The 27588-nt window shown below is 33.8% G+C and overlaps 2 protein-coding genes across 7 annotated transcripts in view; one reads left to right on the forward strand and one right to left on the reverse strand.

Annotated features, from left to right (window-relative positions):
- Positions 1–2722: 2722 nt before the first annotated feature.
- On the reverse strand, positions 2723–9649 carry LOC120627284 (calcium/calmodulin-dependent protein kinase type 1-like). Its single transcript, XM_039895226.1, has 2 exons — positions 8741–9649; positions 2723–7082 (listed from the first exon to the last, which is right to left on the reverse strand). The coding sequence occupies exons 1-2, from the start codon at positions 9610–9612 to the stop codon at positions 6866–6868; spliced, it is 1089 nt and encodes a 362-aa protein (XP_039751160.1). The 5' UTR covers positions 9613–9649; the 3' UTR covers positions 2723–6865.
- An 8643-nt stretch (positions 9650–18292) lies between these two features.
- The window catches only part of LOC120627230 (disks large 1 tumor suppressor protein), a 43135-nt gene continuing 33839 nt past the window's right edge, over positions 18293–27588 (forward strand). For all 6 annotated transcript variants that reach the window (XM_039895109.1, XM_039895112.1, XM_039895114.1 and 3 more), the window contains exons 1-2: positions 18293–18532; positions 19637–19768. In XM_039895109.1, the coding sequence (XP_039751043.1) occupies positions 18514–18532; positions 19637–19768 (151 nt within the window). In that variant the 5' untranslated portion in view covers positions 18293–18513. The remainder of the gene's footprint in view (positions 18533–19636; positions 19769–27588) is intronic.

Consider the following 27588-nt stretch of genomic DNA (forward strand, 5'->3'; position numbering starts at 1 on the left):
AAAGCGATACATAGATGCTTCATTCAGTTTATATGAACTATGAGTACAGTCAAATTATCTGCAGATTTAATTACAAAAGAAACTAGTTAATAGCTTTATTTATAGGTGGTGGATTATATTCTTTCGATTGCACTGTCAACTTCTTTCATTATTTGAAAGAGTACACATACTCTCGGGATCGTCCCATAATCAGTCAGGATTGCATGGAGGAGACCATGGAAAACGAGGGAAATTCTCAAATTTTAGTCGTTAGTTTTATTAGAGAATTTCGTTTTGTCGTCGGCGAAATGTGAATACAAAATTAAAGCATAAAACCAAAGATCCTGTGCAGTGCAGTGATTTGACTGTACCATAATATAATATATGGAACACAACAAGGTTTAAACATTTTACAGAATAAATAAAAAAAACCTTAAACCAACCATGTGTTGTTTTTCCGCGTTTTCTTTTTGTATTTTTTTTTACAAATAAATAATCATTATTTTGAAGCGGTTAATTTCAAACTATACCCTAGTTTGAAATTAACCGAGGGAGAGGGGCTATTGAAGGTATTAATGAGTCATTAAATATTTTCATGGTAATGTAATTAAGTATACATTTACTCCCTAATATCTAACTCACACAGCATTTCAACATGCTGTTTTTTCCATTCGGTAAAATTTAATATCCGATATTTCGCTAAAATAACCCGCTCTAAACCGCTTATTAAAATTAATAAATGTCATGTTAATTAAAATTGTGTTGTGTTTTTAAAGCAATTATTTCATTCGTTTTGAAACCTTCATAAATAGCATTTTTCCCACCTTTCCACTTACAGTTAATTCATTTGTAATAAAAATAATAAAAACTTAATTTCTATTTGAAATTTAATAACAAAATCAATAAACAGGAAATTCCTTATTTCTGTGTAAGTAGAATGAATACAATACGATATTATTATCTATGTCAAGGGTTATCGAGAAGTTAATAATATTAATGAGTACACACTAGTCTATATAACGAAGATTAGGATATAAATTATATACACAGTATTATGCTTAACATGCTAAGAAAAAATACATTAAATCTAGCACTGTCATGTTTTATACAGAGGTACTAAGTCTGCTTAAAAGAACATACTTAAACTTTGTCAATAAAAATGCTTGAGAATTTGTTTTATAAGTTAGTTCTTAAATAACTTTTTATTTTAACATTCTCGTTTATAAGATTTGATTTTTTTAATTTAATTTAAGTTCTCCCGTCACAGCCTTCATGAACACAAAATACAGTAATAAATGTAGCCATAATATTCGTAATAAAAATATTTTTATTCATCTTTAAACCTGTATAAAAATAACACGAGATCTATAAATATATTTTAAAAGACTTGAAAACATGTTATTGTATTATTTTAATTTATTTAAATATTTACCTACTCTTAGGGGGTCTTTTAAAAACTTTTTTTTAAATTTAAAAATCAACAAAATTGCGGCCGGAGTTTTGAGCATATTAAAATGCAAGACAGAGACTGCAATTTTTACTGATTCCTACCGATCGTACAATTCTGATAACAAGGAATAATCGTTTTTTTTCGGGTAATAAGTAGGTAAGTAATTTATATAAATTATAATCGGTGGAAAGAAATGAAAAAAAAAACCTTTTGCTTTTCTACCGTTGATAAACATAGCTAATGTGAACAAAATGTAATTTAAAAAAACTGGTTTGTTGGTCGTGAAAGGTGTGGACGGAAGAGACATTAGATATAAATCTATCTTTTACAATAATAATTATTATTTATTTACTTTACTTTAAAAATAAAGCAAAATTTTAATTCTTGAAAAAGGAATGCCGATAATCCCGAAATTTAGTAAAAGAAAAATATCTATACGTCATAAAAAAAAATGCAATAGCATTCATGCAATACTGAAAAATGGAATGTAATTTGTAGTATTGTAATATTTTAAAATCCCGTCAAGGAATGTAGTGTTTGTCATAACTGCAATATAAACCAAATACTTGTGTCAATAAATTATGAAATATTTAAAAAAAAGCATAAATATGTTAACAAGATTAATATATGTAACTTTATCTCTGTCGAGCATGAACTCAATGCAAATAATTAAATTAGGTATGATTAAAAATTATTCAAAATAATAAAATCATACATACCTAAAGATATTTACTTTTTATATTATTAGAACAGGCTTGTTTTATTTTATTTTTATAGTATACTTTTACACTAAATAGTTCCGAAAAGATGGTTTTATCATCAATATCAGCCTACAAACGTCCCAGAGCTGGGCACAGATTCCCTCCCTCTTAGGAAAGAGAGGCTTAGAGCAAAACCCACCATGCTTCTCGAATGCGGATTGGTAAAGTATATGACAGGTAAAAAAAAATAGTATAGCAAGACAACAAAGGGATGTGAATACTTTTATTTAGTATAGGTGATAGTTCCCTTCAGTCCCCCATTTTCTTTATTTATACGCATAAAACCTTTAATCAAATCATTTCAAACCATAATCGACTAAACTAGCAGGTTTTCGAAATTTTACTCGTGTGTGAATAAAGTAATAAAAACTGCTAAACTATTTTTAATTCTTATGGGAACAAATGGCAACTATTCCGCATCAAACCAAAGAAGTATCACGTAAATCAGATCATAAATCTCAACGTAATCGAACCTTCTTTATTCTGAAGTCGCTTGAAATCTAAAATTATAACCGTCCGTTTTCTTTTTTGCACCGCCTTTAAGCCTTGAGGGTAAATAGGGTTTTATGCTTGGTATTTTTACAAAAAAAAAATGGTAACGGCGGACGGGAAACTACCTACACCAAAAGATTTCAACCTCCTTTGTAAACACTGGACAGAGATAAACAAATTACATCAAATATTATGCTACATTAGTAAAAGAAAAATAGTTAAAATAAAAATAACAAATCTGCCTTAAATTCTGTACGCTTTTATAACATGCAAATAACCACATGAGCTTGAGAAAAGGCAATTATTTACAGACACTTGTATTGAAATTTATTTCTAAAGATTAAGTCAAAACAAATAACCTTCAAGTAAGTACAATAGGAATACATGATTACAATTTCAAATTTAAAGCATCATGTAGTTATAGGTATATTGATAAGCCGAGAGTTATGTATTAAATAAGGCCAAAGCTATTATGTACAGTAGATAAAATACTATTACATTAAGAAGAAATACAAAAACAATACGTATGTATTTCATATATTTTTATATTCAGACTTAATAGTAGATCTAACTCGCGATTGCCGTTTTGTAGTTGCTGTAAATGCATGTATATTGTATGCATTGTTTTTGTGTGCGTAATATTGGGAACTTTGTGTTATGTTATTGTTTCTCTGAGGTTTGGATCCAAGCCCTGGCCACGAATAGGCGGCCAACGGCGCTTATTGGATTGTCAAAGATATGGCACAAACGACTTCGCTATCAAGCGATCAATTTGCGCCGGAGAAACCCCTCTTGAGTTTAAAAGTAGAAGATCAAACAATACAGCCTAAATGGCTGTATTGTTTGATCTTCTTATGTAATGCCTTTAGAGTTAAGATCTCAAGTATTATGTAAGTTGGTATCGAAAATGATAGCTATGCATTTATTGAACTGTATGATGGTGATAATAATGTACGGCTAAGTTTGTTTTATTCTTCTTCTTAGACCAGGGCGCGGCTTCTATCTCATTACGCAAATAGTTTGCAGCTTTTTTAAGTTATCTATAAAATATAGTTCACCTCACCTCACAATTGTGAAAACATATATGTATGAACGGTTACTGTGATTGGCCTACATAAAAGATTTTTGTATTTGAATTCAAAAATTCAAAATATATTTTATCTAAGACTTGTTTGTTTGCCTTATATTACAGATGGAGCGTTTATACAATGCATAGTTTGCGTTTCTCATGCCGACTCGTTCAGCCTTTATTCAGTCAATTGAACTAAAATGTGAGACAGTCGATTTATCGAATTTTAGCTCCAGGTTAACTAGCCGACAGTCAGATGCAAACGTTTTGCAATGAGTCAGAACCCTAATCCAAGCCCATTAAAAGTATGTGGCTTGGATTGTGGAACTATTTTAGCAGTTGTTTTCATCGAGCATGGCGACTAGCTCAGAAAAAGGCGTTAAATACTTATGAGTGAAAACGTCCTATATAAAAAAAATTATTAATGTTTATTGCTTACATATATAAAAAAATTACCCAAAAAGCATTCGAAGCTTTATTGCTTGTAATGCACTCACACATACACAATGCATTACAACAACTGAAACTGAACGGCCACTGTGAGAACATCCTACACCCATATAGAAGCATTTTTTGTGTAATATTTTGTATTAGGCCCTGTGTGTTTATATAGAATATATAGAATTGTGTTAAGAGTATCAATTAAAATCGATATGAGAAGAATTTATACACTGTTGAATTCATTGTTTGAATTTTAAAACTTCACGTAAAGACAGGAAGGAGTCAGATTTAGAATATTAAAACTTACACTATATATAGCATATTATGCAATATTTTTTTTTAAACCACTATGTGTATATGTTGGTTAAATAGGGAATATCATGCGCACAATCACATCCATTACATCCATTTATTTCAATAACATTAAGAATTTGTAACCAATTATTGTATTAAGACAAGCGCTCGACACATACTATATCATTTTATTAAACTTGGCATAACGGCGGAATAATAATGCTGTGTTCTTTCACGTTCTGACATCTGAAAGATGCTATAATTGAATTGAGATAAAACACTGCTTAACTTTTCCGACGTTATGCAACGTTTATTAACAAATGGGTATTGGTTTAAGTGTGACAAATGTATTTTTAAATGATGGTAAATGAGTTAAAAACAATTCGGTAATTGTTCTAGAATGGACTAATTCTCGTAATTATTCGAATGCGGCAGCTTTGATGTCAGATCTCCATAAGATGCTATCTTGTTACACATAATTAAGGAATGAAGAAAAAATTATACAACTTTTTTTTCTCAGACATGTTATGTTTTATTATTGTTATTAAGATTGAACTAATATCATCATAAACTGTTTTCCAAATCTTTCGGAATACTGCATTTACCACAACCCAGTTTTAAATTAGTTATTTCCGAGGTTTATCAGGAATTTGTGCTCTTTTTTTCCGTAACTACGCAATTATAATAACTTCCAGGATAATTCTCACAGTGTTTAGTTTAAAATTGAATGTTTTGTCATCGTCTGCCCATCTATAATACAATTTTTGCTTACAAAATGGCCTAAAGAGCAGCTATTCAAAACTCTAGCAGTATTATAACTAGCAAAATCTAGGATAACAAACTTTTGGTTCCTATAATTATTATAGATGAATTCTGAATTACTCCAATACACTTCACATACACCATTCTTTAAACAGTAACAATTAATAATCACATTCATGTGATAATATACATTCTTTCATAGTTTGTCATCATCATGCCCATTATAAAGCCATTAAATATTCTCTTCGTTATAATTTATTTATAACAACTTGCAACAAACCTTAGCATTAAGTGATTATCACCGTAACTATAAGTATTTACTAGCACAGAATGTTTAGAAGAGAATGTTTATTCTAGCTTTGCACTGTTTTTATTCAAACAGCAAATGAAGATTCGTCAAGGGATTAATTATTATGATACAAGTATAATTAGCATATTAATATATAATATAAAAATGTCATGTAATAAGGTTAAATATAGAGATTATAAATGACATGGACTTGAAGTATGAGATTCCAAGAATTTTGAGTAACAATGCATGCAACAGATGTAGGAAAGAAAGTTTCTAAACAGATTACACCAGTTGCGAATATAAGTTGTGCAGATCTTATGTAGACAGTACTCAATGCAACTTTTACTATGTTGTATTCACAAAAACAACATTAAGAAACTGTATAAACTACACTGTGACTAGCCCAATATACCATTAAAACAATTCATTCGTTGATTGTTATCAATTCTAACTTAAGGTGAATTATGCTCACCAATTAAAAACATCAAAGCATCGGCCATTAAAAGCAATGATACAAATTTAGCAATGACACAAATCTCAGACGCTGCTGCTTGCTGGCCCCAGCAATAAATATCAATTACTGTTATGCATCTACCAAATTATTAATTTCCATACCAACAAGCATATTAGTCAGCATGTATACAGGGGCTTAAGGAACCAGTCTTTTTTTGTTAAAGAAATGACAATCTACTTGATTGTCAAATATACACACCCTAAAATGTTGGTACAGCAATCCAACTTTCTATAAGTCAAATCCTGAATACATACTCACACCCAATGTTACAATAATTGTTTTCTTTCTTTTGTGAAACAGTGTAGTTTTTTATTTTAGTATTATTTCATATACAGGGTACAGAGGTAGAACAAGGAATGTGTTTTTGGGTGGAAGATACTTAAAAAATATAAGAAACAAAACAAAGAATGTAATGTAGAAAAGTTCCTGTTACTGATTTGTAAGTCTAGAAAGAAATATATATCAAATGGCAAAAACAAGATTGGTTTTTAGACATTCCATCATTTGCCCCTGTACCCATCATACCTGGGACAACAAAACAAAAATGTTGGAAGACAGGAATACATTTCCATCGCACCACCTTACCCTATGTGACACACCAGACCACTTACTGGCCATACAAATTACAGATTTAATGTCATTCAACCGGTGTAAAGCATGGTGGTGAGTTGCATATGTGTCTGGATCATATTTGTTTTGTTGAGAAACAGCAATTGTTGTTTTTGTTACGGCTAGTTGGAAAGACAATGTATAAGAGAAGTATAATCGTTAAGTACCTTCATCACATTGTCAGCTTTGTTCTGTATGTGAGCTATTGTTGTGGTTTGGGCTGCTGAGCGTTGGCATTGCGACTTGAGCTGCTGCTGCTCAGTATCATTTTCTGCATTTGGCGGATGACCGTGGTAGCATGGTAAGCTTGCTTCCAGCGAGACTTGGCAAAGTTTTTCTTAAGTTGCTCAGATACAGTGCCATGGATGTTCTTGTTGCTGGCCGCATTGCCAGAAATCCACGGATGAGCTAAGGCTTGCCTGTAAATACCAAAGTGATACAGATGTGCATAGTTGGGAATAGAACTTAAGGTGATATGCGTAAAAACCAAAAACAACAAATTTAATTATTAAAATTCTCTTATACTGTCAGTTTATTTAGTCATTTGACACTAAATGCAATGGTGTAATGTATAGTACGCTGTTTTGAATAAGTGAATGGGGATAGTAATATCCAGTTAAAACAACATGGATGGAAGTAACAAACACATCATAAGCAGGCTTTACACAATGAAAAAATATTTTAGAAAATATAGCTATTAACTTTTGTCCACACAAACCACAAATCATAAGTGTATACTTATGATTTGTGGTTTTTTCTTACAAAAGTTAATAGCTATATTTTCTAAAATATTTTTTCATAAGTCATCATAAGTGTATACTTATGATTTGTGGTTGTTTCTTACAAAAGTTAATAGCTATATTTTCTAAAATATTTTTTCATTGTGTAAAGCCTGCTTATGATGTGTTATACAGAAAAGAAGAGCTAATTTTATTATGAAAACCAAACTTCACATACATTAATAATACTAGAAGTAAGAGGTATAGACATAGTAATATCTAATGTAATAAACAATAATAAAAACTAATTCTCAGCCAATTACTCTTGGATCTTCTCTCACAATGCTGGCAATAGCTTTGGCAGCAGTCCCCAATGTTGGCCAAGTGCAAATTGATAGACCTCACATTCCTTCAAGAACATTATAAAGAAAAGTTTTCCGCACTAAGTTTTCCTTTACCGTTAAAGCAAGTTATAATTAAATATTAACTATCACCAAAGAAGTATAATTTCTTACTATGTAACACAAATTTTATTTGTTTCATGATCTATAATATAGATCTAATATGTTTGTCTATATTTGCAGCTTAAAAGGCATTTTTATGACTTCAAGCCTTTATAAAATGTTGAGTAAGGTATTCTACAGACTGTCCTAATTTCAGCATCAGGTCAAGGTTGTACCATATTATTGTAGAGACATTACAAACACTTAGTATGCCTTATTTGAAATCAATTTATAAGATATGTGGAAGTTTGAACTGTAATTTTCCATCAGCCACCAGGTAAGATTAGAAAAAATTTAATTTATTCATTTCAAGTAGGTCTATGTTGCGCTCATGAAACAGCAAGTATCTCTTTTAGTGTAACTCTACCATCAGTTTGTGTTAAAAATTCAACTGTTGCTCTTTTCCCGCATTAAACTGATAACGCTGCAACTCAGATGTTTACTATACACACCTAAGAACTATATTGATTAAACACTTTATTGAATAAAAAAGTTAACATTGGTTCATTACAGAGATATGATAACAATGGAATACAGTGTCAAACTTCAACATATCTCTGTTGTATTGGTATGTTAAAAACCAGTATGAATCCCTCTACACATGCAAAAAACAAATTGGATGTCCATGAGATGTAAATATGGGTCAACAATAGTGGATAGTTAGTGGTAGTTTAGCAGATTGAGACTATAATTTTGGCTAATAGAATTATTTGAAGTTGTTGAATTCAATAACCTATTATAAACAGGGGTCTACCCAAAACCTTAAAGCATGGCAATTGGTCTACACAAGGAATAATTGAGGGAACCTCTGCTCTACATCATTTTATCAGATTTTAGCTGCATTTTAATACTTACTTGCAAGTATAGCGCTTCTCCACATCAACACACATCAGGTGTCGTATGAAATCCTTTGCAGATTCACTTATATCATCCCAGTATGGGGAATCAAATTCAAAGTCCCCTTTAAGAATTTGAGCAAAGAGATTTGCATCATTTTCATCATAAAATGGAGGGTATCCACATAGTAATATATAGGAGATAACACCTATACTCCACACATCAACAGCCTTTCCATATGGCTTCTGAGCCAGGACTTCTGGAGCGACGTAACCGGGAGTACCACATGCTGTCGCCATTATCCCAGAATCCTCAATTTTCGACAATCCAAAGTCACTTATCATAATTTTGCTGTCTTCATCTGCACTGTAGTAAAGCAGATTTTCGGGTTTCAAATCTCTGTGCACCACTCCCTGTGAATGCATATAATCTACAGCTTCCAATACTTGTCTAATAAGATTAGCCGCGTCTTTCTCAGTGTAGGATCCTTTTTCTACGATGCGATCGAATAACTCGCCACCAGTTACTAATTCCATGACTAGGTATACCTTGTTTTTGTCCTCGTATGTTTCTAGCAGCTGGACAATGTTAGGATGAGAAAACATCTTTCTCTCGGCTCCTTCCGCTTTTGCATTTTCGCTAAATCTCTTTAGAACTCTAATTTCGTTTTCCAAGGAGTCTTCTTTACCTTTGAGAGCTTTTTTATCGATAATTTTGCAGGCGAACAATTGTCCATTTTCTTTGCTCTCAATAAGGCGTACTTCTGAAAAGGCTCCTGTTCCCAGGAGGTCCTTAACGGCATACTTATCTTCAATGGATGGCTGTCTTTCGGTATCCTTACTTTCTTTTTTAGATTTTCGCCCAAAATCTTTTTTGCCAAAAAGAGGCATCTTGTAAGCCTGCAAGACTAAAGCAGACTTGAGATGAGAAACAGACTAACTTAAGCAAAAAAGGTAATAGAGAATAGATCTAAATTCCTAAGAATAGCTATGTATTCTCTGTCTCTGTGGACTGACTGTGCATCTATGGTACAGGAATGTTCGATATTTAGAAATCCAGTAACAATAAATCAATGTAGAATTCGATTTGCGCAGTGGACAGGGACCCTGCTTTCTGAGTCCAAGGCCGTGGATTCGATTCCCAAAACGGGAAAATATTTTTGTGATGAACATGAATGTTTTTCAGTGTCTGGGTATCTGTATTTTATAAGTATTTATGTATATTATTCATAAAAATATTCGTAAGTTAGTTAGTAGTTAGCTACGCTTAATTTGGGGTTAGATAGCGATGAGAGTATATTCGTAGTATATTTATTTATTTATATTAGAAAAAATCCTAGTACAGACCTCCCAAGGTACTAGTCCAGCGCAGTATAAAAAAGGTCAGGGAGAGGTCCATTAGTTTTGTCAAATAAAATCTAAAAACGGTAGGTCAATTTTGCTTCTTTTTTTTCTGTACGGATTAATCTCGGACATTTAAAATGTCGAATCATCTAAATGGCCGAATCTAAAAATAATCATCTCAGATATAAATTGAGTAGTCCACTTGCAAACCACGTTATGTTAAAAAAAAAACATTTTTTATCCAATGGCGCCAATCGGTTAAGGATTTAAAATATTAACGTCAGCATTTAATATACTGTGTTAAAACTCGCTATGATAAGAATAAAATGGGATTGAAATCTCAATACTTTTGCAAAAGTCGTTATGTTGATCGGCAGTCCACTTTCAAAAATCGCTAAGTTTGTATTAACTTGCAAACGACGCTAAGTTGCGTGGTGACTTTTGCAAAAGCCGCCATCTTGAGTGCCAGTACGCATAATACTGTCGAAGTGCATGCACGCGTTGCTTTCTTCAGATACTGCAGGCTTTTAAAAACGAGGTATTTTCTATTAAAATTATCATGGAGTATCAAGAACAAGAAGTTGTTTTGGCACCAAACAGAAGAGGACGTAAAAAGATAGCTGATAAATCTACATGGAAGAGAGAACTTGAGAAGTCGAAACGGTAAGATTATTATTTTATGGTTACCTTTTGTAAATAGGATAGATACCTGGTTATTTGCTGGGGATTTTTTTGCTCTATTGTTATTTATTAATGTGCCTATCTGTTTTGTTTTAGACATATGCCTAAGGGACTGCCAGTTATACCACAATGTGTACATGGAAATTCAAAACAGGGATACAAGTGTAACGACTTAACGGTTCAAGACTACAGTAAATTTCATCGGAATTTTTATTCAACTTCAGTTAAAGTCACCCAAGATACTTTTTTATTAAAATACTGTACAGCGCAAACTCCTAAAAAAGAAGGAAAGAGAAAATCCCAGACTATATGCTATTTTATACCAAAGCACGAAAATTTGGCTGGAAGACGCCGCGTCAAATTAATTAAGGTGTGTCAAAAAGCAATGACCACAATTCTGGGAATCTCTAGGGACAGAATTCAAAGAATTTGTAAACAGCATTTAATCACGATGGCAATGCCGAAAGAAAGAAGAGGAGGTAATAGAAAGTCCAATCTGTATTCTGATCGCACAGAATCCGTAAAATCGTTTATAAAGGGACTTGAAGCTTTGGAATCACATTATGTTAGAGGAAGATCTACTGTGCAATATCTGAGCAGCGATCTAAGTATAAAAAAATTGCATAAACTTTACAACGATGACGCTCAGAATGTGTCAGTGAGATATGAATTTTTCCGACGTATCTTTAACAAGTACTTTAATTTGAGTTTTAAGTCTCCCGCTACAGATGCATGTTCTAAATGCATTCAATTAAAAGAAGTTATTAAAAGAGAACGCGACACAGCAAAAAAACAGCTGCAAATAGCTCAGCTTCGTATTCACAAGCTAAAGGCCAAATGCTTTTACACTAGCCTCAAAACACAAGGCGACAACGAAATAATTTTCTCTTTTGACTGTCAAAAGAATTTGGTTTTACCAAAAGTACCAGACCAGAGTGCCTACTTTAGCCGACAATTGTATACGTATAACTTAACAGTATGTCAAGGGCCATCTCGTGGGGCTCAAAACTGTTTAAACACATTTATTTACACGTGGTTGGAAACTGAGGCAAAGAAAGGATCTAATCAGATTGCTTCGGCGGTATTTCATCGGCTAATGAATACCAATTTTGAAGACACTGTTAGTCATATTAAATTATTTTGCGACGGTTGTGGGGGGCAAAATAAAAACTCAATCGTTTTGGGAATGTTGGCATATTGGCTAAAAACAAAAGCTCCACGTCACATCAAGAAACTTACGCTGATATTCCCTGTAGTGGGGCATTCATTTTTGCCCCCCGACCGTGTATTTGGAAATATCGAAAGAGAAATACGTCCTTTAGAAGTCATTGTGGAACCCCAGACATATTTTGATATTTTTAAAAAGTATGGTACGGTTCTCAGACTAGGCAGCGACTTCCATTTTTATGATTGGAAATCAAGCGTTAAAAACGTACTTAAGTTACCTGGATCTTGGCACTTTCAATTTAATGCCTCTAAAAGATTCTTTTTAAGAAAGGATAAAAATAATAGAATTGCCATTAAAGGGGAACCTAATTATGTATCTGAGGTAATAAATTATGGCAACGTTTGCAAAAGAGGCAAATCATTCGAAAATATTGTGCCCGTTATGATGAATGTTGGAGTTCCAGTAAAACCAGTAAAGTTAAATGATGTGCGAAATCTTTTGAAAAAACATTTCGGTGAAGATTGGGCTTCTTACGATTATTTACAATATTACAATTTTCTTCAAGAAGAACCAAATGAGACTGTTATAGAAGAGACTGATAATGAAGAAACCATAATACACGAAGAAATAGACTTAAGAGTGTAATAATAGATAAAAATTGTAATTTCTTAAGAGTAGAGGAAAATAGAAGCTTATATTTGATTATTTCAAAACTGCCTATGTTGATTGCATACAACTGCAAAACTATCTATGTTAAAAAATCTTTTGCAAAACTAGCTATGTTTAATTTTAAAATGCAAATTAAATGATTATTATGAAAGAGTGATTTTATTTGCTAACATAATTTAATTCGATGTGCTACTAAGTTCATGTAATACACAAAAAAATGCATCTTAATATCGTAATTTTAAGTCTAAACATTTTAATTAGTTTTCTCAATTAATTGCTGCATAAACTTAACGGGGTTTGAAAGTGGACTACTCAATTAAGTGTGGTAAAAAGTCCACTATAGACCCTAGAGCAGGGTGAATCGTTGGATAAGGTGAACTAAAAAATGGATAAGAAAAAACTCAACTTCATATTTTATTTTGCATAATTTATGCCAGTCGGTCTATTGAGGTTGGTAAGTAAAGAAACACGAAATCGTCTGTCTAAGGGCGCCTCGTATGAGGCTGAACCTAGGCTTTGGACTTTGGAGTGATAAGGGGTTGCAGTTAGTCAGAACGCCTTCGAGGCCTTTTCCGAGGATATTTTTGCATGTAAGGTTAGAATCACTTAGTACGCGGTACGTGACCCTAAAATCTGGTATATAGACTAATATATTATTACTTCTTTACATTTCTGTGTGATTTAAAATAACACTACATAATGTAAAAAATACTTAATAATATACAACTTATATTACAAACCGAAAATTGACATTTGTTAACGTGCAGTGTACCTATCACCTATCACTCACGCGTCACGTTATGTTGAACTGACAGTACTTGAGTTCCTGTCCCCTGATTATTAAGAAATTGTATTTTCATTGATCCCAGGAAGTCAGATGAAAACTAAAAAGAGGATTTAAATTAAAAACCAAAAAAACAAGCATTTTTTTCCTTTACTTTATCAAATTGACACTATATTTTGATGTTAGCAGCCACCACTTTACAAGCGAGTTACAAGTACTAATCATTAACCAATACTTTACAAACTCAGTTTAAATCACTGAGCTTAAATACTTGTTTTTAGAGCTCAACGGTTAAAATAATATTTTGATGAATGCAATTGGATCACGAATAAATATAATAAAAATATTCTTATGTTTCGATTCTTTGATACTAGATGGCGTTCCACAATACGTATACTAAAATCTCTAAAAGTTCAAATAGGTAGTTAACTATCTTTGCAAGTCATGTGGGGGTCAAATCTAATTTTCCTGTTGACTTATTGATTTGATAAGACCAGGACAAAATTTGCCCCAAGCGCTTTAAAACCGGGGCCTAAATATTTTTAAAGAACTTAGGTAGGTAGGAAGGTACATAAACAATAAATTTATTTCTATTGCATTAGTGGTAGTATTAGTAGTACAAAAATACATAAATACTATTTATGTATTTTTGTAAATTACATAATATATATTTATTATTTAAATATTATTTTGTGCACACCACAGTTATAAGAACATAGAGTAACCGTGTAGGTACACGACTAATATTGAAGCATCAAAAACTACTCCACTTTAGAATGATTTCTCCAAAATGGCGCTGTGTGTGTATGTCGTAGTATTTTTTTTTTTACTGTGTTTGTTATTGTTTTGTGTATGATGTACAATAAACTGGATTTTTAATATAATAAAGCGGTGATAGCCATAAGTTAGGTTAGGTTAGGTTAGGAAGTTCGGAAGGACCGAGTGCTATCCCACCTCATATCAAAATTTCAGAGTTATGTGAGTTTTTAATTAAAATATCAAATATATCGCAAGAAAACCTGCGCCCTCTCCATCATTTCTTAATAATCATGTCTGTCTGTGTGTATATCTGTTCGCACATCACGCAGGATTTACTGAACGCATTAAGTCCCATTTGGTATGCTTAGAGCTCGTACTCCGAGTTTGAAATTCAGGCCATTTTTTATCCTGACAAGCAATGTGGTTCCGTCAGAAAAGGGGATGTAAGATTTTGTTGTTTGACGCTAAGAACAATGAATAATAAAGTTTGACGCATAACTCAGTCTGTCATATCTAAATCTATTTTGATAAATGTTGATCTTTATATGCCACTTAATACGTGGCATGTGTTAAGTTTTTAGAGTTTCAGCAATTGCCACCTCCTAATAAATTATTTTTATTGATTTAACATATTACTATCGTAATAAGCTCACTGATTACTGTACGGGGTGGACTACTTAAAAAAAATGGTAGAAATGTTCTTGGTTAACCGGTAAATAAGATTATAGATTACACCTACAAAGTAGTTATCCCATTCATTCACTGACTTCAGTCAAAGTTGCTTACCCAGCCAATCGTCTATTGTTTGGTGCTGCTATTAGGCAAAACATATCCAGTTTATTAGCAGTCATTTGTGCTAGGACCGAATAAAGTAATGAAAAGTACAAATAGGTAAGGTTTATAGTGTCATAATATAATTTGTGATTGTCAACGTTGACTGCAAAAGCGTGTCTGTCTTTTTGTTTGTTAGGTATTCATGCTGGCCCTAACTCCATCGATCGTGATGAAATTTGGCACAAAGATAGCTTGCATTCCAAAGTAAGCAAAAAGGATCAAACCGTTTCATACAAAATAAATGCATAATCGCTTGGTGGCTCGTCTATTTCGATGGGGGTCTTTTAATAGGTGCCTTCGGGTTGATTTTGGTGTTCCCGAGGTAGGGCGGCTTCAGCGAACATCCGCTGGCGCAGTCGCGGCCGTATGCGGAAGCGTTCCTGTGGCTCTGTCGTCAGGCGGTGAGTAGGACTAGCGCGGGGTATAGTCAGGAAGAGTCTGACATAAACTCTGCGCCCCCCATGGCGGTATACTTATACGATATTCTGGCGTATTTCCCAACAATGAAAAAAGCGTAGGTTAGAACATAAATATTAATGCACTTTCTATTGGGCTAGTATTAATAGTGGCCATTTTCAAGATTAGTAGTCGCCTAATACATTGGTTCACTTAATATTTAAGTTGCAATTGATAGCCCAAGTCTTTAGGAAGTTACCAAATGGATTATTGAAATCTGAATGGTCATCCAGAGGTTAGCGCATCTAAGCTAAAACTTGTACGCGTAACTTCAATGGATAGATATGTTTATTATTACAAATTAATTTTAGAAGTAATACTTGTTCTGGCTGTTTATGTAAAACAGCTGAAGTTTAAATGGAAAAATTTCAATGAAAATTATTTTTGGTTTTATTTATAACATCAAGCTACAACTCTAAGGAGCCTAGAAAAGTGGCGAAGAAAAGCGGAAAAGGAAAAAGAAACGAGCGCAAGTCGCAAGTGCCAGTCACTACTTCGTGTAAAAGCGAGGCGTACGAGGTGTCTGATGTTTAAGAACCCTCTTGACACAAGTTCCCAACCTCTGGTGACGTCCTAGATGACCCGGACAAGCAACGTAAGACCGACAATGCATCACAAATAGGTCACACTCGTTCTTCTTCTGCGTACTGCCTTCGCTCGCAAAGATGACATCCTCGTGGATGTCGTCTACGGTCACAGGGATGTACAGACTAATCCCTAGTCCAACGAATATAAACTACCCAACGTCACCCTAATTCGAGGTCTGAGTAACCTAAAAGGCACCCCTACCTAAAGAGTTACCGTTCCCCCGATGTCAAGCCCTAGAGCTCAGATCTCGGCGAGCTCTATCCTTTTATTTTGACGCTGGGAAATGCGCTTACGCATCTCTTCCGGAAACAGAGCAGCAGAAGAGGCTCACGGCTAAAAAACAGCTAGAATAACCCACTAATACCCGGCGATGTACCTACTCATCGCTTGGTGACTGGGTTGCGGGAACTTGACAGCACAGAAAGACATTCAAAACGCAGGGGTCGGCTACGTCAATGGGTGTCCCACAGGGTTCAATTTTGGGTCCTTTCCTATTTTTGGTGTATATAAATGATCTACCACACCATGTCAGTGAGACCTGTGACATTGTACTGTTTGAAGATGATACATCTCTAATTTTTAAAACTTATAGAGGTAGAGATAACTCTGCCGATGTAAGCCGTGCTATGTCGCATGTGTCGCACTGGTTTACTGTTACTAATTTACTTTTAAATGCAAAAAAAACGAAGTGTGTGGAATTTATTTTACCAAATGTAAAGAAAGTTAATAAAAATATAATAATAAATGGAGAATCACTAAAAATGGAAGATTCCACAGTTTTTCTGGGCATGACCTTAGATTGCAAGCTTCAGTGGGGTACCCATATAGATACACTAGCAGGTAAACTCGGCTGCCTACGCCGTCAGGAAAATTAGACAGATTACTGACGTAGAGACAGCAAGACTTGTTTACTTTGCGTACTTTCATAGTGTGATGTCTTACGGGATCTTATTATGGGGCAAAGCTGCTGATATTGAAACTATATTCATATTGCAGAAAAGACGCTTGCTGTACGGTCAATATATAAACTTAAATCACGTGAATCCCTCCGTGAAAAATTTAAAGAAATAAGTATCCTTACGGTAGCCTCACAATATATTTATAACAATATAGTATTTGTAAGACAACATATTATTAGTCTTTATAAACAAAAAGTGGATATAAACAGTCGACTTACAAGAAATGGTCATAAATTAGTGACATCTGCATATCGTCTGCGAAAGGTGCAGAAGTCATTTGTGGGACTGAATATACGCTTTTATAATATGATTCCTAAGGTAATTTTGGACTTACCTATGCATAAGTTTAAAGAATGTGTTAAAACACATTTATTACAGCGAGGTTATTATACAATTGATGAATTTCTTAATGACAAGGTTGCTTGGAAGCATCCGGCTCCGCTTTCATCTCTCACAAGAGAGAAAAATGAATTTTGAAATGTAAAATGTAAATTGTTAATGTTGGAAAAGAGCAACTGCTGAGTTTCTTGCCGGCTTCTTCTCGGTAGAATCTACCTTCCGAACCGGTGGTAGAGTCACTACACACAGACAGACTTGACGTTTCAAAAGTGCTTATATTAGGCCTACCTGAAATAAATGAATTTTGAATTTGAATTTTGAATTTGCGCAATCATCCGCGACATACCTAACCGAGGTGTACCCAGACTCATTCCTTTGTTACAACCCTGATTATGGTTATCAGCTACATTCTATCCAAAACAATTCCTCTAGCGGAAAGGAAGCGGCAATAACGCTAGCGGGTGATTGGAGGAAGTGTGTCGGAGAATATTCGTATGGTGTAGAATATCGCATGAAAGTTTGTATGGAAAAAAAATACTCAGAATTAGTTGTACGCGCACGGCTGGAAAACAAAATAATACGCATTGCAAGAAATATTCTTGATTTGTTGCAATGATGCCTTGCTTTTGAAAACTGATGTTACATTTTATATCATACGTACATAAATAATTTCCTTACAATTTATTTAGGCACATGAAAAGTATGTGCCAAAATTATACTATATGTAGGTACTAAACTATTCCTTATTAAACTCAAAAAGTAAAAAAAACGGCGATCACACGAATGTAATACAAATATGTTATAACGAAAATACAAACACTTTGTATCCGACATCGATGTCAAGCAACACACCCTACGCGCGGCGCCATCCCTAAACGCTCGCACTCAGCTCTGTATTTCACCCTCGCAATTCTACATTGTCCATGCATCCACCCTCTGACGTCACGGAGAAAATCGACCAATCCCAATAACCAGTAGACGACGGTTCTCATAAGCGGAATCACTACCGCATTTTATCATTTTTATTATATTGTATTATAATTTTAATGTTTTCGTTGTGTGACCAGAAGTGCCGTTCGAAAATGTATTTGTGTGTGATTCAAATTGTGAAATGAAGTTACCAGTTCGTCGCTCGTGAAACAATTTAATTTTATTTCTTTACAATTTTATTAGTGTTACAGCTATTAGCTACGTTAGGGGGCGGTACCGTGATGCCAGTTCGGAAGCAAGGTGAACATTGTTAACGTTATGTACCTACCTACCTAGCAGTTTGATCCATAATTTCGTTGTTATTGATGAAAGATTATGCAAGGGGTGGTATTGCAAAGGGTTTAAACACCACAAAACATAGTGGTGTTGCCAGTCAAGGCTGCATTATACTTATTTACTAGTGTTTTACGCTAAAGAGGCCATGTGTCTTATTAAATTATTAACGCGTAGGCCTCAACTCTATAAATAAAACACAATACGTCTACCTGGTCAATATAAAACATAGACAAATGAATTTGCTTAGAGTAAACAGGACGTATTGGAGCTATTCTAAATTGGGTAGAGTTCGAATTTTAAATAATATCTAACTTGATCAAAAGCTTGTAAATAGGTAGTGTGTAAATATTGCTTATTTTATTTTAACGGTTCACTTTTATACGATATTAATGAAACGGAATCTTATTTTTTTTTCTTGGAATCTTGCTTCACTACGTAAACAATGTTTTCATAACTTAAGTAAAGTATGACCTTGTAAAGTATGATTTGAAAATAGAAGAAAGATTCGAAACGTTCTTTGTGTTTTTTTCTACACTGATTCTGTTTTTATTTTGTACTACTGGGAGGGATAAGATTACTCCTCTAAGGCTCTGTATATAGATAACTGTGAAACTTCCTGCTTAATATGTTTACCAGTTTTCTGACAGACAGATAGATAGGTACATAAAAAAGTATTTGAGTTAAACTGTGTTCATATTTTTTTATTGCGCGTCTTTTGGTTCTAAATAAATAAATAAGTAGAATACGATCTTACATCATCATCATCATTATCATGTGCGGAATGCATGCCTTTGAGAACATTATGGAGAACTCTCAGGCATGCAGGTTTCCTCACGATGTTTTCTGTCACCGTTGAAGCAAGTGATTTTTTAATTAGTTAAAACGTACACAACTTACAAAAGTTAGAGGTGCGTGCTGGGTTTCGAACTCGGCACCCCGAAAGTGAAGCCGAAATCCTAACTGGGCTATCACCGCTTCACCATCGCACGCGCCGCTTCGATTTAACGCTTCATACCTTTATAATATGACGTTAATATTGGGATTTTTATATGAAATTATCTGTTGCAGAGGCCCACCGAGCATTGGAACTGCTGGAAGACTACCACAGCAAACTAATAAAACCGCAAGACCGACAACTTCGTCTTGCCATCGAAAGAGTTATCAGAATTTTCAAGTCACGCCTTTTCCAAGCTCTTCTTGGTACGTCTGCACATTCTATGTACATATAAAGTTTACATGTTTAGTTAAGTATGGGTACCGCAATGAGTGAGAATACTTACAATAGTAACTTAGCAAATCATTGGTGTATTGTACTAGATAATTCCGTAACCTATGGGTCAATTTAGTAGACGCGAGTATTTGTTTACTCACATTCTTCTCGCTAAGCTAGTCGAGGACGTTTATAGGTACCGATCTACATAAGAATTTCAAAGAGGATGTCATCTTATATAAACTTAAGAATCCAATTTATGGAATTAATTGATTCTTTTTGAAATTCCTATAACAGCGTAAAATAAAACGGAAGTTTAAGGTACCTCGGCTTCCGATTAAAATTAGAACTAGGGTACGAAATAGTAATGCTAATAAATTTGGTTCTATATCCTAATATAATATAACCTTTATAGTACCTACAATTTTCATGGAACTAGATAATTCCATAAAGATGTTTTTATGTGAAATGTGAATCATATCGACGTGCCATGATTTTAAAATTGGCCGATATGCCGTCACGACAATTGACTTAACGCTCTTTTATGCCGTGATCAACCCTCTACGAATCTGCATATTTACCTGTTTATTAGAGGTAGAGGTTTATCTACATAAGACTATATTTTTTATAAGCGAACACTTATAAAGGATTCACATTATATTTTTTAAATACTTAAATTAAAATGCGTTATTTGGCTGATTTTTAAACCGGTTCCGCGGACATTTTTTAGACCGACTAATATGTTTTAGATATATATAAATTCGTATGACAATAATAATTTGTCTTCGCATACGGATAAAGCAGCATCTCTGCTTGGTTTCGAAATAAAATAGCTATCGAATGGCAAAAGAACTATAAAAATCGGTTTAAGGTTTATCTTTGTAAATTCTAAGTACCTATTATAAACTTTGGAATATTTATCATCTGCCGGGCATACCGTGACAACCAACTTTTTCCTTCAGATTCTGGTTCTTATTATAAGCAGTTTGTGACAGCTAACCAAGACCTTTAAGAGGATAAGATTTTTTTTTTTGCCTGATGTAGGTACCTATTATGCTACATAAAACTGAGCTAAATACATGGATCATCTTCTACCAACCAAATTGGGAAACCGGAAAGATACTTTTAGAACTTTAGGACACGCATGTTACATTCGATGTTCAGAAAGTGAATGGATTCCTCGGAAGTCGGACCTCTGTTTTTCTATCTCATTTATTTATTTTTTATTGCAAAATATTCCTCGTCTTAATGGATACCAACAGTCTACTGCTTCACAAAGTTCTCTTGTAAAATTTCGATTCACGACGATTGTTGAACCAGAGCCTCCTTGAGCCTCTTTATTTCTACAAAAAAACGCTTCGTTTTCCGGTGAGCGGTCGCTACTCCAGCACCTTGGGATGCCAACATGACATGAGATGTCCCTCACCCATTGCTGATAAAGATTCGCTAGTAATTAATAAAAGTACCTAACCGCCCAGTGCCGCCCAGACAATTTCGTTACGTTGAACTAAATACTATTAATGCGTAGTATGTAGGTATCTACCTACGTTACTATGCTATAAATAATTGTACGTAAACGCGCGTGACCGAAGCGCACGTCACTACCGATCTTGAGGCTGACCAAGACACTGCCATTGTACCTATTGTATATATTTAGACGGTTGCAATGAGCATCGATCGTTTAATTTTGATATCCGCTCGACTGTTTAATACCTAGGAAGGTGATAGAACGCGTAGATTTAGGTGAAGATCTTCTCGCCGTAATCAAAAGATCCCACAGCTTAGTTACTTGTGACCTTCTTCTTAAGACAGAGAACGTTTGAAACCATCGCTTTTACTTTAACTTACTTGAACTTACATTAACTACGATGAATCGACATTTTTTTTTTTTTTTAACTAAAATACACTAGCGCTCGACCACAATCTGACCTGATGGAAAGTGTAGATGTGGCCTAAGTTGGGACGCGCTTGCCTATAAGATGCCTATTCACTGTTGTTTTAAAGATACCCAGGTTGTAAGAATTAGGAAACATAGAACTTCCGAGTTCTGTGGTGTTTCAAACCCCAGTCATGCGTAAAAGAAAAGATGCAAATCGCTTCTTGCGAGTTTTTGTGATGTTATCAACATAGAGGTGAAAACCAGCCCGGTGCCTTGCAGTGCGATAGAAGATGGTAGAAAAAGTATACATACAATGGAAAAAATGTGAATTCATTATTTACTATTTCCGAGACTAGATTTCTTTACAGTTTTTTTTGCTACAACCTTTTTACTCGTATTATCATATAATTATTATTTATATTAACATACAATATGTTACTTTTGGTAAATAAGGTAAACATTATAGCTGTTTAAAGTAATAAAAATATCGTGATAACGAATTGATAATTCAACAAATTAAAACACAAAAGCTTTATAGGTACGTATAGATTTTCCAAGTCGAGCTTTTGTAAATGTTTTGCCTAATCATGATCATAATTAAAAAAATAATTAGGTCAAAAGCTCGAAGAATAATGCTTTTCAAGTTACAATCAAGATATGAACAACACGATTTCCCTCTTGATAGAACCCTTACAGTAATATAGTGAAGGGAAACTAGGTAGGTCAAACAATATCAGATCATAGGTTGGAACGTACGGAGCAGCGATTGTTGAAATCAGGTTATCGATTCTGGCTGTTTTTACATTCGTTATCCGATATATTGTTATAGTACCTATACAGGTTTCTCCGAAAAAACTGGCCGATTTGCATGTTTGCTTTCTTACATACATACTGGCCGAAGAATTTCCATACTTTTGCTGTTTAGTTTTGTTTACTCGTATGCACAAATAACATTAATTTAACAACAATTTTTTAATAAATTGAGGGAAGTTGGAATTCCATACTACATATAATTTACTAACCGTAAATTTATAATTTTCCATGAAAAGAAAATAACTAGAACCATACTAAATTCCTAATTAGTACTTAGGTACTAAGATTAACACTTGCCCAAGACTCCAATCGCGTATAACTTTTTTTTTTAATTACATTTTATTCAGATATTAATTATTGTCGAAACCCCTCAAGATTGATTCGATGGTTTATACGTTACGTAAGGTCACAAACAGCAATATAAAATAACTCTCGCCATAACAATACTTTTTAAACCGAAATATCAAAAGTGGGTTACATTTGTATCGCAGTATTGATTCATATTCAAGTAAATAGTTTTATAATGAAGGAATGAAATTCGTGTATTTTGAATTAATTCTAATCGAACATTTACGTAAGAAGTTATCGCGATTTAAAATAATTAAGGACTACACCTAAACAAAACAGTTCTTTTTCGAGCTGAAAACTACACCCGATCTGAAACACGATGAAACATCTTTAAAATATAACAAGTTGGGAAAAAAGTCTTTTCGCATTATAGTATGTACGAATTTGTAGTAAAATCTCTTTGGCTATACAATTTGTATATTGGCTGGTTTTGGTATCATTAAAAGTTTAAATTTTAAAGAAGATAATTCCAAATTCAAATTAGGAAAATGTGTGATTTTTATTTGTTTTTCGTACTGTGAAGATGAGTGAATCTAATGAAGAAATTCGATACAAGATGGCAAAAAGTTATCGAACAAAATACTCTCGTTAAATGTAAATAAACTTATTAAAAAATGTTTTGGATTTTCTTAAAAATGCGAAGAAACTTTTTCCCCAACCTAATATGACAACACCTCACCTCAATGAAATGATTTTTACAGAATTAAAATTTTAGTAGATATCTTTACCTATTTGAGTCAACTATATGATGCTGTCTCTTAATATAACGGTTACTATTCGTTAAGTGACACAAGTTGAAACCGAAGTACAATAAATTCTCCTTCAAACCTACAAAGTGGGTCCTATCTGTCCTATCTATCTCCTATTTTCTGACCAAAGTTATCAAAGCTTACCCAGAACAAGCTACAATATTTTGCCAATTGCAATTGTTTCTACCAGACAGACAGAAATGTTCCTACGGGATGCTTTACAAAACCAACGCGGACGAAGTCGCGGGCAACAGCTTGTATTCAATAAACATTAGGTTTTATAATTGTTATTGATGACCTCGCTAGCGCAGAGTTGAGCGCTGTGGTTTTAAGTTGCGTCGACCGTGCCTATTTACCACCCTACGGTCCATCAGCCTATTAAAGGACATATTAGGCCATCTCTCACATAGGAGAGATAGTTTTAGAGAATAGACCACACTGATAATATCCACCGGGCTGGTACTAAGAATTTTTAAAGAAAAATCTAACCTAACTTAACATGACCTGACTTAGTAGTTTCATTCATTCATTCATGACCTGACTTAATTGAACCCCGCACCACTGAATCCATAAGTGAACATAACCGCTGGATCAACTAGCAAGTTGGCAAGATCCAAACAGTCCAAATTTAGCGACCTCAATCGGATGAGCCTCGATAGAGCTAACAGAGTTTTTTGTCTCCATGAGCCACCATTATTTTTTTTTAATAGATTATTAAATATAGTACTACGACAATACACACATCGCCATCTAGTCCCAAAGTAAGCGTAGCTTGTGTTATGGGTACTAAGATGACTAATGAATATTTTTATGAATATTATACATAAATACTTATAATACACATATTAAGACCCAGACACTGAGAAACATTCGTGTTCATCACACAAAACTTTTCCAGACGTGGGAATCGAACTCACGGCCTTGGACTTAGATATCAGGGCCCACTGCGCCAAACGGCCGTCTCAAGCTATAACATCCGAAAAAAAAAAAATTTCAATTCTAAAAATAAAGTAACACACCTGAAATAAAATGAAATATTATTTAAACCATTGCGGAGAAGCAAAGCCCCCTTTGTCCAGGTACCCTTTAAAAGGTTAGGCTGATATAAGTTAGCTTACGTGACTGCCACCCTTCCGGTCACAACAATCCTGAACAACATGCCGTATACTAAAGTTTGCCTGTGTGGCTATTTAGGTATGACCCATCTTTATATTTGGGTCACATACATACTGGGACCATCAACTACGTATTCGATCGAACTTCACGAAGTTTAGTCACAATATAATATGGTAAGGTGTGCTCATAAATGGAATGTAGGAATTTTATACGCTTGATTACCAAGGATAATATACTGACCTTGTAAATATAAAATACTTAGCTAACTATATATTATAACAATCCAATCTTAGAAGCAATGAATTACAATGTGTCAAATTGCCAAAAAGAGGTTTTACGAAGGGTACTTGGTTATACAAATCCTATCCTCCTATTATTTTAAGTTAAAACTTATTTCTTTTATCGTAAAATCGAAAGATTTTATGTGGAAAAATGTATTAGAGTAATACATTTTTCCACATAAAATCGGCCGCTAAATAATAAAATAATAATAAAAATCATTTATTCACACGATTATTAAATTGTGAAAGAAATCATAGCTTAGTACTATGTATGGTTGAATCACTGGTACCTAAACTGAGTATAAACTCGTACTACAGATATCAGTGCTCTCCCCTATATAATCATTTTTGATACAACAACATAAGACTACGACAAGGATATTTTATTTTGGATACAGATTTAACTAACATGCAACATGAAAAATATTAAAGAAAAATAAATAAAATGTTTATTTTTGGAGATTGGGTAATTAAATGGTGATTTAAATGATTTAACAGAGTAATGCAGTAAGTGAATGTATGTGCGTACGGGTGTGTATGAGTGTGTGCATGTGTGTGTGTGTGTGGATGTGTGTGTGTGTGTGTGTATTAACGTATGTGCTTGCGTGTGGGTGCTGCGTGCGAGTTCGTGAGGCAAAGTATATGTTTGGGAAGTGCATGGATTTATGTAGTACAAGGTACATGTGAGATAATGACTATCATTTTTAAATGGATAGGAGATTCTCTGTGCTATCATAATCCAGCGCAAGAAGCCAGTCATGGACCGGCTTTTTACATCTATAGGATAATAGTGAGTGAACGGAAAGAATTTTATTGGCCTTATTGTATATGATGCTACTCGTACTAAGGAAACAGAAAATTTTTTGTGAAAAGGAAGTGCAGAATTTGGGAATATTACATAAGCTGTTTTTGCGACGTTTATCTTTAAATTTCATAATTGACTCCTGATTTATGATTTTGTGTTGTTTTAAGATTATTTTTAAAAGATTGAAAGTTGAAAGAGTTGATTCTCAGAGTATTATTATTATTTTTATAAAATCCCTCTTTAAAGAGGTATGAAATAGATGAGGAAACAGACAAGAGTATCAACACTTGATTGTTTCTCTAGAAAAAATTTAACGTAACATATGGCGGTTTTGTACAAAAGATTCTTTGTTTGGCTATGAAACTCTTAAAATTATATTTTCATAATCATTATTTTACATTTTGAACGAACTTTTACGTCTATTTATTGAATTTAAAGTCATTTTAATGATAAATAAATCCTGCGATAAAATGAAAGTTCAGCAGGTTTCAATTTTTCGTTCGTAGTACATTCGTAGTAATTACCTACGCAGCACTACGATCCGCTACGTCGGATTGTTAAGGGTTGTTCCTAATAGTGTTGTATTTATTTCCTTATGTGTGTAATAAGATTATAGAACTTTTTATAATTTTTGTGGTACGCTTACTTAGAGGAAACTTTTGTGGTACGTTTACCACTCAGAGCTAATTTGCTAAATTGGGTCATGATTTCCAATTGTGTTTTTTTATAATTTGTCGTTGTGTATGTGTGTGTGTGCGTGTGAGAATTTTGATTTTAGCTTATTCGTTTGAAAGATGAGTTAGTCGGGAGGGTTCTAAGCTAAGTTTGATGAAAATCGGTTTGAGATGGCCACCGCCATCAAATGGTGTATAACATTTTTTCACACAACCCCTCGATATGTGAATCAAATTAAAGGGCTTGAATAGTAGAATACTATACACGATACCAAACAAATGAAAGTGCTTGACTAGTAGAAGTACACGATATTAAAAGATTTTTCGGTTATAAATTTATATAGAGTTGAGTAGGCCTATTGTAGCATTTACAACAAGCTGGTAAGTACAATTTTACAAAACATATTAAAAGTATGCCTAGATATCATGCTTGAATCAATGAGATGTACAATTGTACATCTAGAAGTATTTAATTAATGAAACGGCTTCTGTCGAACAGTTTTTATGTTCAACCATCAAACAATACGGGCTCAGGCGGTAATGTCGTCTCTCTGGCTTAAAAGCAGAGCTTGTAATCGCTCCAACGATATTCCTTTCGACCTAAATATAAAGATATGGGTCAAAGCTTCGTCCATAGTTTACCTGTGCCGCCTTGTAACATTTTTAACTGTTCTATTGAAACATTTTTAATTGAAATTCAAATAACTGTTCGAGCGATAAATGGATCGGCAGCTAGTTATGTGGCGCTTGCTTCGCAAACTGCACATCGGTATTCTATATTAAACACAAAGGCGTGATCAACTCATAGTGATATAATGAAGAAATCTTATTTAACTACTAGCTGACCCGCGCAACTTCGTCTGCACCAAATCGGTTAATACATGTTTTGTATGAGAAACCTAGAACCTAATTGCAAGGGCACCGGGTCCAGTTCTATTTCCAAACATTTTTCTTGCTTTTAGCATTTCTATACCCGACGTAACTTCTAAACGATAGGTAGGATAGATTAAAAGGAATTTGCAGGTACATAATCAATTTTAATTGTAAAACTATTTATTTGGATAAGGATTAATATCATGAACAGAATGTCACCATCTGGGATTGTACCCGTGTTTTCATTGTCAAATTATAACAAAAGAAAGTTA

The sequence above is a fragment of the Pararge aegeria genome, chromosome 11 (assembly GCF_905163445.1).
Source record: "Pararge aegeria chromosome 11, ilParAegt1.1, whole genome shotgun sequence".
Classification (NCBI taxonomy): Eukaryota; Metazoa; Arthropoda; class Insecta; order Lepidoptera; family Nymphalidae; genus Pararge; species Pararge aegeria.

What these genes read in the sequence shown, in the direction of transcription:
- LOC120627284 (XM_039895226.1), bottom strand. Translation starts at nt 9,612, where the DNA reads ATGCCTCTTTTTGGCAAAAAAGATTTTGGGCGAAAATCTAAAAAAGAA. An exon ending in GAGAAGCGCTATACTTGCAA is followed by an intron (nt 7,083 to 8,740) that starts GTAAGTATTAAA and finishes TGGTATTTACAG; the next exon opens with GCAAGCCTTAGCTCATCCGT.